General features: G+C 34.3%; 2 protein-coding genes across 5 annotated transcripts; one reads left to right on the forward strand and one right to left on the reverse strand.

Moving 5' to 3' along the window:
• The first annotated feature begins 1,270 nt into the window (after positions 1–1,270).
• Positions 1,271–3,138, forward strand: LOC111809777 (NAC domain-containing protein 7-like). 2 transcript variants are annotated; one of them, XM_023696203.1, is made up of 4 exons: positions 1,271–1,526; positions 1,926–2,100; positions 2,203–2,474; positions 2,544–3,138. In XM_023696203.1, the coding sequence occupies exons 2-4, from the start codon at positions 1,941–1,943 to the stop codon at positions 3,039–3,041; spliced, it is 930 nt and encodes a 309-aa protein (XP_023551971.1). In that variant the 5' UTR covers positions 1,271–1,526; positions 1,926–1,940; the 3' UTR covers positions 3,042–3,138. The 2 variants fall into 2 exon arrangements, with proteins under 2 accessions (XP_023551971.1, XP_023551975.1); XM_023696207.1 differs by having other exon boundaries at positions 2,224–2,474.
• Positions 3,139–5,480: 2,342 nt separating this feature from the next.
• On the reverse strand, positions 5,481–9,818 carry LOC111788808 (trehalose-phosphate phosphatase A-like). 3 transcript variants are annotated; one of them, XM_023669329.1, is made up of 12 exons: positions 9,675–9,818; positions 7,740–8,108; positions 7,503–7,643; positions 7,341–7,412; positions 7,153–7,245; positions 6,993–7,046; positions 6,808–6,909; positions 6,637–6,714; positions 6,451–6,520; positions 6,294–6,364; positions 6,111–6,206; positions 5,481–5,924 (listed from the first exon to the last, which is right to left on the reverse strand). In XM_023669329.1, the coding sequence occupies exons 2-12, from the start codon at positions 8,031–8,033 to the stop codon at positions 5,862–5,864; spliced, it is 1,134 nt and encodes a 377-aa protein (XP_023525097.1). In that variant the 5' UTR covers positions 8,034–8,108; positions 9,675–9,818; the 3' UTR covers positions 5,481–5,861. The 3 variants fall into 3 exon arrangements, with proteins under 3 accessions (XP_023525097.1, XP_023525107.1, XP_023525116.1); XM_023669339.1 differs by lacking the exon at positions 9,675–9,818 and adding an exon at positions 8,464–9,598; XM_023669348.1 differs by lacking the exon at positions 9,675–9,818 and adding an exon at positions 8,241–8,446.
• Between the last annotated feature and the right edge of the window lie 3,912 nt (positions 9,819–13,730).

Here is a 13,730-nt window from a genome sequence, read left to right on the forward strand (position 1 = left end):
AAGATCTAAAACTTCATGTTGAGTCTTACTTCTTATACGCACGGTTTCATTTATATCACTTACATGACACCAAAACCACCCGTTGAACATCATTTTCATGCACCCTATAGCTCACTACGACATTCATCACTTTCACACAAGTAGAGCTCGCTTTCATGACTTTTATGAGCATACAAACGCGTAAGGGCTTATTAGATTATTAACATGATCCGGCATAGAAAATATTTCTTGGGTGACAATATCAACTTGTGATATGAATGCATGAATACATTCATTCACATCCCGTCACATTGTTTATGATACATCGAGAGAGAAATACTTAGCATCAAAGAGTAAGATGATGAAGAAAGAAGATGGTGACGGCGGAGGGGCCGGAAGAAGAAGAAGATAGCGGTGACTTTTCGTCCAATATTCTAACGGTTTTCTACTGCAATGATAATTTTGAAACGTTGATAAGAAACGAGGTCATCTTATAATACCCCATTTGATAGCAGCAGAGAACAGCAATGGCAATGAAGCCACTGATCTCTCCCTCACCACCGCCATCATCATCACACCATTTCAGCTTCATTGCAGCTTAGACTCCAACACCAAAATGGTAGGGACTACGAAAATCAACATTCCGGCCCACCCATCCACATCCACAGAGATCTACCTCAAAAAAGATAGCACATGCCTGATTTAACAAGCAAAAACGTTCGAGTTTTAATTAGGGTTACACACGGATTGGGTTCGATAAATTTTTTAAACCAAGGGTCAGTGATCCAAATGATTCTAACATGGTTCACAACGGAACCCAACTCTCTATTTTCAGGTTAGAGATCACTATTTAAAAAATCCTATTTCTCCATTAAAATTTCATAAAAACTCAAATATCAAACTTTTACAAGATACGACACATTATTGACATCAGTTGTGAACCCTATTCTTAAATTATTCAAGTTGACCCAACTAAAATGTTTTAACTCGAACCAAACTGTATTTTCGGTGTTCCAGGAATTCAACACAACCGAATCGAATAAGGAAAATCTAACTCAACTTGACTCTTACAGTTTAGCGTTGAGTCGTCTAAATTGTTCATGTCATCGAATCATATGAACCCCTCTTCATTTTTTTCTCGAACCCGAACGATAATTTCGTGGATAAACTAAACAACTTTGTGGGTGGAAGGGAGGTGGCTGTTCCATTACGTCACAGCCAAAGAAAAGAAGGTGGCTTTATAAAGAAAGGACATTGGGTTTGTGCCATGAACTTGTCTCTCTCTCTCTCTCACAGTTGGGTCTCTTTCAGCTCTCTTCTCAAAACCAAACCCTTCTTCAATCACTCTCTATATAACCCTAATTCTTCTCAGACATATCTGCTCCGACAACCCCAGCTAGCTCCCACCTGAGATCAACTCCTCCCCACAACATAACTGTCTGTCTTTTCTTCTTGTTCTTAACAAATTCTGTGTCTCATTGCAGAAACCAAAGCTAGGGTTATCTTCTTCCTCCTCCTCTGCAACAAAGATTCAAACTTTTCTTCTTGTGAGTTCTCTTTTCAATCTCTTATGAATTGGGTTACCTTTAAATCACTTTTCCTCTTCTGGGTATCATTTATTTTCAACAAATTTTCTCAAAATCCATGTGATTTGACTTTTTTGTGCGACAAAAAAGTCAATTAAAGTTGAATTTTTTTCTTGTTTCTTATTGCATCTGTTCTAAATGTATCTTAGAGAAGATTCTTAGAAAGATTTTGAATGATTGATTGGGAGACAACAAAAATCAAGACCCTAATTTTTTTTTCTCTCTTTTTTTTAAGCAATAAGATGAGTTTCCATGATTACCATTTACTTTAATGATATCACTGGATATGACTGAAAAGATTGATTTTGATACACATTGATATGAATTTGATACCCATTAGGCAAAATTGATGATTTTCAGGGCTAACATCAAACAATGAACACATTCTTAGATGTTCCTCCTGGATTTAGATTCCATCCAACAGATGAAGAACTTGTGGATTATTATCTTAGAAAGAAGATTTCTTCAAGGAGGATTGATTTGGATGTGATTAAAGATGTAGATCTTTACAAGATTGAACCATGGGATCTCCAAGGTATTATCAATAAATAATTATATGAACATGAACATGAACATGAACATGAACATGATTATGTTGTTATATGAGCTTCTAAACTTGATACTCAATATATAATAGAGATATGTAATCTGGGGGCAGAGGATCAAAATGAATGGTACTTTTTCAGCCACAAAGACAAGAAATATCCCACAGGTACTCGAACCAATAGGGCAACAGCCGCTGGGTTTTGGAAAGCAACTGGCCGAGACAAGACCATTTACTCTAAGCATGACTTGATTGGTATGAGAAAGACCTTGGTTTATTACAAAGGTCGAGCCCCGAATGGCCAAAAGTCTGATTGGATCATGCATGAGTACCGACTCGAAACCGACGAAAACGGCGCTCCACAGGCGAGTTAATACAATTTTTAAGGTTGAATTGATTGTATTGATATTAACAACATCCTTTGTTGTTTACAGCAAGAAGGATGGGTGGTGTGTAGGGTTTTCAAGAAGAGAATAGCCACGGTTAATCGGAGAATGAACGAGCACGAATCGCCGTGTTGGTACGACGAGCCCATGGCGGCAATTATGCCCGACCTCGACTCGCCAAGCTTCCCTCAACATCTTTCGAATTACTTCCCATGCAAAAAGGAGATGGATTTGACCAATTACCAACCCCAACAACATTTCCTTCACTTACCACTTTTAGAGAGCCAAAAATTGGTTCAATCAGCCTCCAACTACCAACCGTCGCCGCCAAAACAGCAACTTTCCGACCAAAACTTGCTGTTTCTGTTCGACAACAACAACAATAATAATGAACAAACAGCGGATCAGCTCACGGATTGGCGTGTGTTTGATAAGTATGTTGCTTCTCAGCTCAGCCAAGAGAATGCTTCCAAGCAAGAACTTATAGTCCCACAAAATGCTCCAACATCCACTTCAACTTCTTGTCAGATTGAGCTGTGGAAGTGAAATTGCCTCTTTTTTTTCTCTTGATTTTTATAATGCTTACTTCATATTATACATATAAATAATTAATAGAATGTTCTTAGTGTTCAAAAGGGTCAAATTTGAAGTCATTTTTATCAATATTTCTGTACATAGATATAATAAAGACTTATTGTTATATTGTTATACCATTCATATAATATACAATATATACGTAACCTTTCGCGTCGGTTAATTTCATATAGTTTATGACTTGCTTGACATATGTACCGTGAGATCCTACACTGGATGGAGAAGAGAACGAATCATTCTTTATAAGGGTGTGGAAATCTCTCTCTAGTAGACGAGTTTTAAAACCATGAGGCTAACAACGATATGACAATATTTGTTAGTAGTGAATGGTATTAGAGCCAGTCATAAGGTGGTGTGTTAGCAAGCGAGAACACTGGGTTCTCAAGGGAGGTAGATTGTAAGATCACGCATTGGTTGGAGAGGGGAACGAAGTATTTAAGAGAGTGTGGAAACCTCTCTTTAATAGATGCGTGTTAAAACTGTGAGGCTGACGATGATATGTAACAGGTAAAAGTAGACAATATTTGCTAGTGGTGGACTTGAGTTGTTACATGTAGTCTCGACAAGATCGGGAGTTTGAATCCACCACCCCAAATGTTATCGAACTCAAAAATACGTTCTTTATTCGGTTCATTTCCTATGTCGTTTACGTAATGATTTGAATGTCCTAAAATGAAATTAAAAATATTGGAGCTCAACCTTTATACCATATAATAATTCAATAATTATAAAATAAAAGTTATAATAAAAAAAATTATATTAAATGAGTTTTGGTAAAATCAAATTAAAAAATGTTATTAATTATGGGGTTAGAAACCTGTGTTCCTTTAGGGTAGGAGGGGGCAAAAGTGGAAGATGGTAATAATAATAATAATAATAATAATAATAATAAACATTGATGAAGGCTTTGTAGTGAAGTTTAAAAGAACTTTGGGTTCCCTTAAAATTTAAGCAATTATGGTACGTACAAATAGTGTTAATCTTATTGATCAAGCAATTGTGTACCTGTGGGAGGCCATTCAATATGCATCATATACACTACCAACCACGAAATCATAGGGTCGAAAAAGAATATAGGTTCACGTAGGTCGTTCCACGCGTTAATACGACACGGGCTTATTAAGAATTGTATGATCGTGTAGGACAGAGGGTTTCCAATGAAATTGGCGATGTTTGTTAATCTAAAATAGACAATATCACGTAGAAATATGAAGATATATACTCGGGGTCTTGACAAAATGAATACCCGACATAGAAACCGAACCGGTGAGGGCGAGAAGATGGGGAGAGAGGTTGGGCATGGAAGTGAAAGGAAGGAGGAGAAAAATGAACTCAACTGAGCATAAGGGTTGGCTATATAGCCCCATTGTGTGTGTGTGTGTTGCAAAGACATAAAAACACAGACATAATTATGTGAAATGATTGAGACGAGGAATCCTAGGGTTTGACATTTTTGCACACACAAGCTCAACTTGTAATTCGAAGAAGAAGAAGAAGAAGAAAGAACATGCAAATCTATTATCAAGAGATTTTGTTCATTAATGACAAAAAAAAAGGTTGTTTGTGAGGCAAGCAAGACAAAAGATTACGTACAGACACTGAAACTTGTCCATGTGAATGTTATTATGTTATAAATCCTTGGTTGATCATGTTTACTTATTACTTCTTTTCTAAATTAACCCTAAAAACTTTTTATATCTCACATACGAAATTTACTTATAAGAGTGTGGAAACTTCCCCCTAGTAGTGAGGTTGATGATAATACGTTACGAGTCAAAACGGATAATATCTACTAGAGGTGGCATCGAGCTGTTACAAATGATAACAAAGCCAGACACCGGGCAGTTCGCTAGGAGGACACTGGCCACCAAGAGGGTGGATTGTTATATTTTACATCGATTGAAAAGGAAAACGAGACATTCCTTTAAGGGTGTGTGGAAACTTCTCCCTAAAAGACCATTTTAAAACCATAAAACTGATGACGATACGTGACGGGCCAAAGCGAACAATATCTACTAGCGATGGTCTCGGGCTAAATTATTGTACAGCTCACATTTCATTTAAACATATATGTTCGAAACCCTAATTATGTTTCGATTATCCTATGCTATTAATTTCATAACATTATAGTAAAATATTTAAGCATATGTATTGAGTGATGTGGTAGGTTGCTTCAAGAAATGGTAAGCGCTCTCTCAAATCAGCACATGGATGTTTAAGAAAAGCATCATAACTCTTGTTATATGCTCTTTTGTTATTTTCATCCCACGTTTTGTTTATCAAAGTCAACTTGAATTTAGCTCAAATATTTGAAGCATATATCCTCGACCAATAGGCCAAACGCGATAATCCTCCCACCCGACACGTTGCACTAAAAATAACATGTTGTAATAGCAAGAAGGAAACAAATGATTTGCATTGCTGACTTAAACATTATAATCTACAAAGTAAGGGTCTAAAAACAGATAAAAGAATAAAGATTCCTTTCTGTTCATCAGCTTCAACAAAAACAGTGGAAAAGTAAAGTAATTAATTAAATTGCACCATCTTTGACTTTACAAAATGATGAACAACAACACAATAATAATGAACACCTTTCAGCAGAGGAACAACAAACGGGCAACTCTCACAAATCCTGCCTCTTCTCTGTGATTCTCTGCTCCAAAAATAATACCCCTTCTCCTCCTCCTCCTCCTTCAGCTTCAACTTCAGCTTCCCCTCCTTCCTTCCTTCCCTATACTTATCTCTATACCATTCTTATATCAATTTCTGCTATTCATTCAATCCCTCTTCCAACGCCCTCCATGTTACCAATGACTTCAGAAATTCCATCACCTGCATTTTCCATATCACATCCTAACTCTAATCAGATTCAAACCACACCTCCAAAAAACGACTCGAATGCAGGAGATAATGGGTACTAAAAGCATGACACGGTAATCGAAACTGGGTTCATGATCCTGTTATAGAATCTCCCCAGTCTCGGGCGGAGTTTGGGTTGAGTATATAAAGAGTCTGTACCTCAGATGGTTCTCTCAAAGAGTATGAGGCTGCACTGCTTTCCTTTGGCACTGAAGAGACTAATATGCCATAACCACAATTTCTTTCTTTCAGAACCTGTAATTCAAGTCGCTTCATTTCTTAAGATTGGACTTCTCAGAGGAGAGATTAAGGGTGCTGGAATTAATGAGATGATAAACTTACCCTGAAGGCATCTTCGTCGGTTCGGTCATCTCCGACGTAGATTGGGAGCACGTCATCGCAGTTGCTTAGTCCTGGAGTACAGTTTGAAGAGGTTAAACAACCATGTGTAAGAATGTTCTTAAATGGGAACCAGGGTTATGGACATTGTCTTTCTTACCAAGAGATTCAAGCAAGAACGTAACAGCTTTGCCCTTGTCCCAGCTAATCACAGGTCGTACTTCTAAAACCTATGAATTCAAAACAGGACGATCAGACACATACAAGCAAGATTGAAGGTTGTTCTTTGGAAAAATTAGTATCTAATGACAATTTGATTGAGCATTCATTAATGATATCGAAGTACCTTACGACCGTGACTAACGCGCAGTCGAGGGTAGTTTTCCAAAAGGTCGTAAACATGATTTGCAAGAGCATTCCAGTCCTGGAGAGAAGAAAGCAATCAAATGAAATATGTTCAATATTCATATTCTCCATTGACAATCTTGTACAATTCGATTGTCTGAGAGGGAGGTACCTTATCATCTACGTTCCTGTAATGAACAGACACACAGAACTTATTGTTTTCAACTTTTGCTCCAGTAATTCCCTTGGCGATTTCAATCAGGGATTCGTAAACCTGTCCAAACAAGAGAACTTTCTTCATTCAAATGCTCGAACACGATATGAATATATGTTAGTACGCCAAAAGTCGGTTCGTACCTCGTCAATCAAGGGTAAAAATTCACTAGCAGGCTGGAACATAACTTCCTTGCCCTATGTAATGAAAGGAATGTATGTAAGAGCACTGTCAAAGTAACATCCAAAACGAGAAAGATTTAGACATCGGTCGATAAAACGACAACAACTCCCATTTCGTTACCTGATCGTTAGTTGAGTGTTTATCAGAGACCATAATGTCCATTCCATGACTACCAGCATAGGAGAGTTCATTTAGTCCAATAAATTCATAAACCTGAACAAACAAAAACAAGGGAACTCGAAACTTACGACCACATCAACGAGTTGGATTCATTGGCAAATATTTGTGTAACATATGAAGCATCATACCTTGTCACGACTTCTTCCACTAATTATAGCAGTCGGGAAATGTTTTGCAGCCTCTTTTACAGCCACACGCATCTAAGAGATTTGCAGAGAGGTTAGTCAAGGTTAGTAGCTAAGATGGAGTGATTCTAAGCAACTTATTTACAAGGAATTACAGATTCTTACAGCATCAGACATGAATGCACAATCAGGGTTGTCTACAATTGGAGAAAGAGTCCCATCATAGTCCAGAAACAATGCTATTCTTTTACCTTTCGCCTGAGTTACGATTTGGTCGAACGACGCAAGTGCTGATGGATACTTAACCTGAAAGTAACAAAGGGGCATATTGTACATAAACAACTCATCCAGGATCAATAAAACTTGTCCAACATCAGAACATGACAGTAAAAGAAACAGTACCATCCAACTGCAATAGAGAAGATCTGGATCAAACGATGGAAGCTCATTGACAACATCCTTGGCTATCCTATTAGGAGGAGGAGATGAAGATTTCATTGCATCTAGCCAGATGCTTGCTCGAACGTCATCGAGCACACCGGTCCTTTTCCTCGTGATTAGTAGCAAATTCGGAGCGAACCCAACTCCTGGAGCAGCTGAGTATGGCAACATATTCGAATGTACACCAAGCCTAGACTTGGTGATAGGCGCAGGGTCAGAGAGAATGGGAGAATTATGGTTTGGTTTAAGATCCATTTGGTCAAGTTTTGGTGGTTGATTCAAAACCCAAGTGCACTTATGTCCTCTTTACAAACTGAGAGATGGAACCACCTGAAAAGTTGAGTTCATACAGTTAAGTGTAAAGCTTTGGGAAAATAAATATGATCTCATTATTTGTTGGAACAGAATACTCTGCTTCTATAATATAACAGAGAAGAACAGTAAGACTTCAAGTGGCCGTACAAGTGCATAAAACCAAATCAAACTCCATCGTGAATAGGCATGCAAAGTTCTAGATATCTTAAAGCTCTACAAACTGGAGCTTCTGAGCCACAAAATTCGATCAAATAATCACAACATCTCAGAAGAAAACATCACTAAACCGACAAATTTAAATAGTAATAGCAAAGCAGATCTAAAACTGGAGAAAACAAGATAAAAGAAAAGAACCAGTTTCAATACTAACGTAGAACACTAAAAAGAGTGTAACAAAACAGGTTATGAAGAGGCAGAACTCATAGAAGAGCTTAAAAAGAGTATACAAAAGGCCACCACTGCCACACAGTAAAGAGGAAACACCACCATATGCAACCACGCATCATGGGCCTACATAGGAGCATGCGAAGAAATAAACAAATGGACAAACAAATGAAGATTCACTTTCCCGAAGGCCATAGAATCAGTAAAATACTAAAAACAAGATTTTAGATGCTGTTTCAATGAATGGGCAATAAATGCAACCAACCATCAAGCAGAAACGTGGCTTTTACAGTTCATAATCTAAGAACCCAATTGAAAAAGGGGTGAAAATTCGAGCTAGATTATTATTATATCATATCAAATATCAAATATCAAATGTGACGACAACAAGTAAATGTCCCATCAATTTAATATTAGAAACAGAAAGGCAAACCAATCTGATTTTGCGGATGGGAAAAAAAAAGGAACCAATCAATCATATTAGAGGAAACACCATAGAAGAAAAGGACAAAAGAAAGTAACCCAGTAGGCCAGTACAGAAACAAACATAAGGGCTGTCATTCAACTGTATATGAAATGAACTCCTCAGGAAATTATGTAGAGATTCCAAATTGCATAAACCCCAAAGAGAAAAAACCTATTTCAATTCCATAAACCCACCAAATTGCACCACGACAAGCAAAGTCAACTCCAGAATTCATTCACACACCTAAAATCCTCAAAGCCAAACACGTAAAACAGACGCATCAATGAAAACCCATCAAATCCGCGAACATTTGGAAACCCAATGTTCGGTTAATGTCAAATATTGCGTCGTCAAAAAGTTAAACCCCCGATGAACAGAAGATTTTTAAGAAACAAATGAAGAGTTCTAATGAGAAAATTGAAACGAAACCGAAATGCAGCAGCAACACCAATAACTAATCAAATAGAATTAACCCAAAGAGGGAAGAAAAGTAATCGAGTGATTTCCAACTTTCAAAAAGCCATAGAAACATGGATTAAAGGGGAAAAGTGTTCAAAACACAGACGGAAAACCTAGCAACATAAACGTGAAAACCCCACCAAACGTTATGGTTTTGAGCGCCAAATTTTACGCCGGCGGGCATTAGAAACAGAAAACGACTGTAAATAGGAGAGAAATTCAAAGAAGGAAAATAAAGAGAGAGAGAGAGAGAGAGGAGAAAGGGGAAGAACCTGAAAGAGGTTGAAAAGGATCGCGAAATGCAGGAAAAATCAAGAACGATAATGAAGCGAAAACAGGGAGGGAAAAATCTTGATGCCGAAGAAGCGAGGGAGAAGAGATTCAGGTAGCTTGTGGTTATTTATACACCTCCTGTTTCCGATGGTCTAAGCGTGGCTGTTGAATCCGGCAACAGCCTCTCTTAAATCAAACAAACTTCACGCGCTAAAGTGGCGCGTGGTAATCACGCNTTTTTTTTTTTTTTTTTTTTTTTTTTTTTCTTAATAATACACATGTAAATAGAAATAATTGAACTTTTAAATTTTTAAAAAAATTAAATTTAAGGAGTGGAAATATATAATTTAACATTTAACACATGTCAAGTGAGGGAATTTCGGTTGTTTCTACGTCTAAATTCTGTTTTTTTTTTTTTTCTTAATAAAATAAAACAACGGAAAAAAACCAGAAAGTGGCGGAGTTTTTATTTAGTATTGTTAATTATTATTTAAAAAGAGGAGAAAAAAGGTCAAAAGTCATCGTGCGTGGGGCCCAGTATAGGAGAGAGCGCTAAGATACAACAAATACGTGGCTTACAGCTATTGCGTACAAAGCGCGTGACGACGCTGACGGGGCCACGTTGTCGCTTCGTGGGGCCCTCCATGTCAGCGTTGGACGTGTGCGGACGTGTGGTCTCTTTCGGCTACAAGTGGCTAGTCGTCGGTGACGGCCACTGTTGCCTACGTGGCGCTGTGGGACTCGTCAGATCGATTTGTAATCGCAAGATTTTATGACATGGCATTGTGGGACCTTGTGCGTTTATTTATTTATTTTTTTACTTAGCTTCATGTTTTTTCTTTTTTCTATTTTCTTTTTTTTCATTGGTTAAAAAAAAACAATTAAACGTGTATTTTTCCAAATATTTTCTATCACCACCATTATTTTTTAAATTTAAAATAAATGAAAATACAAATAAAAACAAATCAATTCCTCGTTTCCACTCTTTCTCTCTAGATCTCTCCAATTTTATCAAAATGTAACGTCCGCACGTTACTTGAAAAGGTAAACGAATAATTTTTTATAAGAGCGTGAAAACCTCTATCTAACATATTATTTTAAAATCGTGAGACTGACAGCGATATGTAACAAGCCAAAATGTACAATATCTAGGGCTTGAGTTGTTACAAATGGTATTAGGATTACACACAGTATTAGATCACTGCTACAAATAGTATCAGAGCCGGACATCAAGAGACATTGACCTTAAAACTCACATTCGTTTTACTTAAAATCAAAATAAAAAATTACCCTTTCTAACATTTAGTCAAACTTTAAACTCTTTAAAAAAATGTAATAAATAAAAATATTTAGTTATTTAAAATCATAAAGTAAGTAAGTGACATTAGAAGTATGAACTAATGGAGAATATTGAGTTGGTAACTTTGACCAAGAACAATAATGTAATTTTTTTAATTATTATTTTTTACTTTGAATATTATGTCCCTTCAGTCCATAAAAAATAAGAATTATTTACATTTTTTATTCTCTAAAAAAATTAATTGAAGATTATGACGTGTCACATTTTGCCAGCTCAAATAAAATATATTTAATACGCATTAAAAAAAAAAAACGTAATTGATTCTCCCAAGAAAGACTTGGGCAGTAAGTAAACGACCTTTTCCTTAGTCAAAAAGTTGATTTCCAGAAGGCAATACCTTGGAAACTTACAACTATTTTTCTAATACTATTAATTAAATTAATATATTAGTAGAGAAATTAACATTATTTACTTTATAAAAATATTAAATTAATTAACTAAATAAATGTACTATAATTAGAGTAAATATAATTAATTAATTAAGATTATATTATATATATTTTTTTAAAAGGGACTTGGTGGGGCCCATGAAATTTAATTAATTAATTAAAATCTTATATTAATATTGATTTGTTAAGGAAGAAGCAAAGAAACTCCCTTTCTCTCATTATTCATTTTTAATATTACATTTTTAATTTTAAATATACATTTAATTGTCGAGTTTCGTATTAATAAATATATTAAATATAGACTCAAATTTCTTAAATAATTTAATTTGTGAATGAAAATTATTTGTTTATTTCATTCTATGTTTTAGACATTAAAAAATGTTATTTGATAGTTAAAAATAAATTAATAATAAATAATTATATTATTGATTTTTTGTTCAAAATTTTAAATAATTTATAAATATTGGACAAATTACACGTGGATTGTTCCTTTGAAATATTCAATACGTAGAGAAAAATAAAATGAAAAAATTTAGGAACTCCATTTGCGTCCCTTAATTGACATTTTTTCTGTTGGGTCACCCAATTAAGGGGAAGACAGGGTTACAATCTAACCCAACTCTCGCCTAAATATTATTATAAATAATAAAAGTATTTAACTTTAGTAACCAAGGTTAATAATGGGTTAATATAATTTTTTTAATAATTAAAAAAATAACCCTACGAGTCATCGACTCAACCATCTTAAAATTTCAGATTACTTCCGCCCACAAATTTCAAAAACCACCGGAGCTACAAAGTTCCCCCACGGATTTGGAGAACTTTATAAATGATTTATGAATCTCACCGAAAGAGTGGACTAATAATGTTGGTCATCACATTCAATAATTGATCTTAAAATTAAAATTAAAATTAAAAAAAAAAGTTTATTTATTTATTTATTTATTAATTTGGTGGAAATGACTCTACAAAAATGTGCTAAAATTGACCCATTGACATTCATCTGCTCCGACATAAATGACANTTTTTTTTTTTTTTTTTTTTTTTTTTTTTTTTTTTTTTTTTTTTTTTGTCCATGGCTGTCACTTTGACTAACCATATACAACCAAATTTCTCCTCCCATTTTCTTTTTAATTTACTTTATTTTTTAATGTAAAATCATTTTAATCNAAAAAAAAAAAAAAAAAAAAAAAAAAAAAAGATATTTGTAAATAAAAATTACTGATAGTTATTAAACGTATTTATTTAATGACAAATATAGGACGGTGGATATAGATATTTAATGTCTCTGTTATTAAATTATAGATTCAAATATTTATAGCTCTATATATATAAGTCTAGTTGGCCTATAAATTAAATGAAATTACATTGTTTTACTTACCCACTCAAAAAAGTTACCATTATATTTTTACCTGTAATAACTTAAAAATGGCTTTTGGAGGTATAAAAGGGCCAATCAATCCTAGGATTAATATTCACTTATTTTTGGGCCTCATGAAAAACAAAATTAGGGTTTAAAAAAATATTTATAATTAAATAATTAATGGAAAATGACTAGTTGAAATTATTAATAAATTAAGCGATTATACAACTGCTACACGGAATAATGATATCTTTGTCAACATCGAATCGATACATAACGGTGTTTAGTACACATTATATACATTTTTTAAAAATTATAATAATAAAAATATTGACTCATTATGATGATTCTATTTATAGTAAAAATAATTTAAAATAATTAAAACAATTATTATACTTTAAAAAAATATTTTTTAAAATTTATAAGATGAAAATACTTATTTAGATAGCACGTGACTTGAATCTCGTGATATTTTAAATTTTTTAATATAATTCCACAAATAGCCTTTTACGAACATGAGTTTTATGAAATATAGTATTGAAAACGTGTTATTTAATTATTTTTTTTGGGCGATAGTCATTTAAAATGAAATAAATTATTTTTATATATAGAAGCTATATGAATCGAATCGTTGTCCAGATTTGGTGGCATTTTATGAACGAATTGACTGATGTAATTAAAAAAAGTGCCCTAACGTTGCGTTATGAACCTATTAATAAGAAATTTAATTAGGGCAGCCAACCATGTTCCACCTAACTCACCTAATTATTTTTTATTTTTATTGTTATATTAAATAGAAACGTTTCTCGTGTTCTTAATTTAACCCGTTAATTTTAACTTTAAATTATTTATTTGGATGAAATGAATTATATATTAAAAATATTTTTTATATAATTATTACGATTTTGATTTCGATAACATTACAATGAAGCATGTGATTTGT

This window comes from Cucurbita pepo, chromosome LG01 (assembly GCF_002806865.2).
Source record: "Cucurbita pepo subsp. pepo cultivar mu-cu-16 chromosome LG01, ASM280686v2, whole genome shotgun sequence".
NCBI classification, from domain to species: domain Eukaryota; kingdom Viridiplantae; phylum Streptophyta; class Magnoliopsida; order Cucurbitales; family Cucurbitaceae; genus Cucurbita; species Cucurbita pepo.

Bases quoted from the DNA above. Each gene is read 5' to 3' on its own strand.
- LOC111809777 (XM_023696203.1), top strand. From the start codon at position 1,941: ATGAACACATTCTTAGATGTTCCTCCTGGATTTAGATTCCATCCAACA. The intron at 2,101-2,202 runs GTATTATCAATA...AATATATAATAG, and splicing joins TGAACCATGGGATCTCCAAG to AGATATGTAATCTGGGGGCA. The intron at 2,475-2,543 runs GCGAGTTAATAC...TGTTGTTTACAG, and splicing joins ACGAAAACGGCGCTCCACAG to CAAGAAGGATGGGTGGTGTG.
- LOC111788808 (XM_023669329.1), bottom strand. From the start codon at position 8,033: ATGGATCTTAAACCAAACCATAATTCTCCCATTCTCTCTGACCCTGCG. The intron at 7,413-7,502 runs GTAAGAATCTGT...CAAATCTCTTAG, and splicing joins GTGCATTCATGTCTGATGCT to ATGCGTGTGGCTGTAAAAGA. The intron at 6,910-6,992 runs GTACGAACCGAC...TTGTTTGGACAG, and splicing joins TTTTACCCTTGATTGACGAG to GTTTACGAATCCCTGATTGA.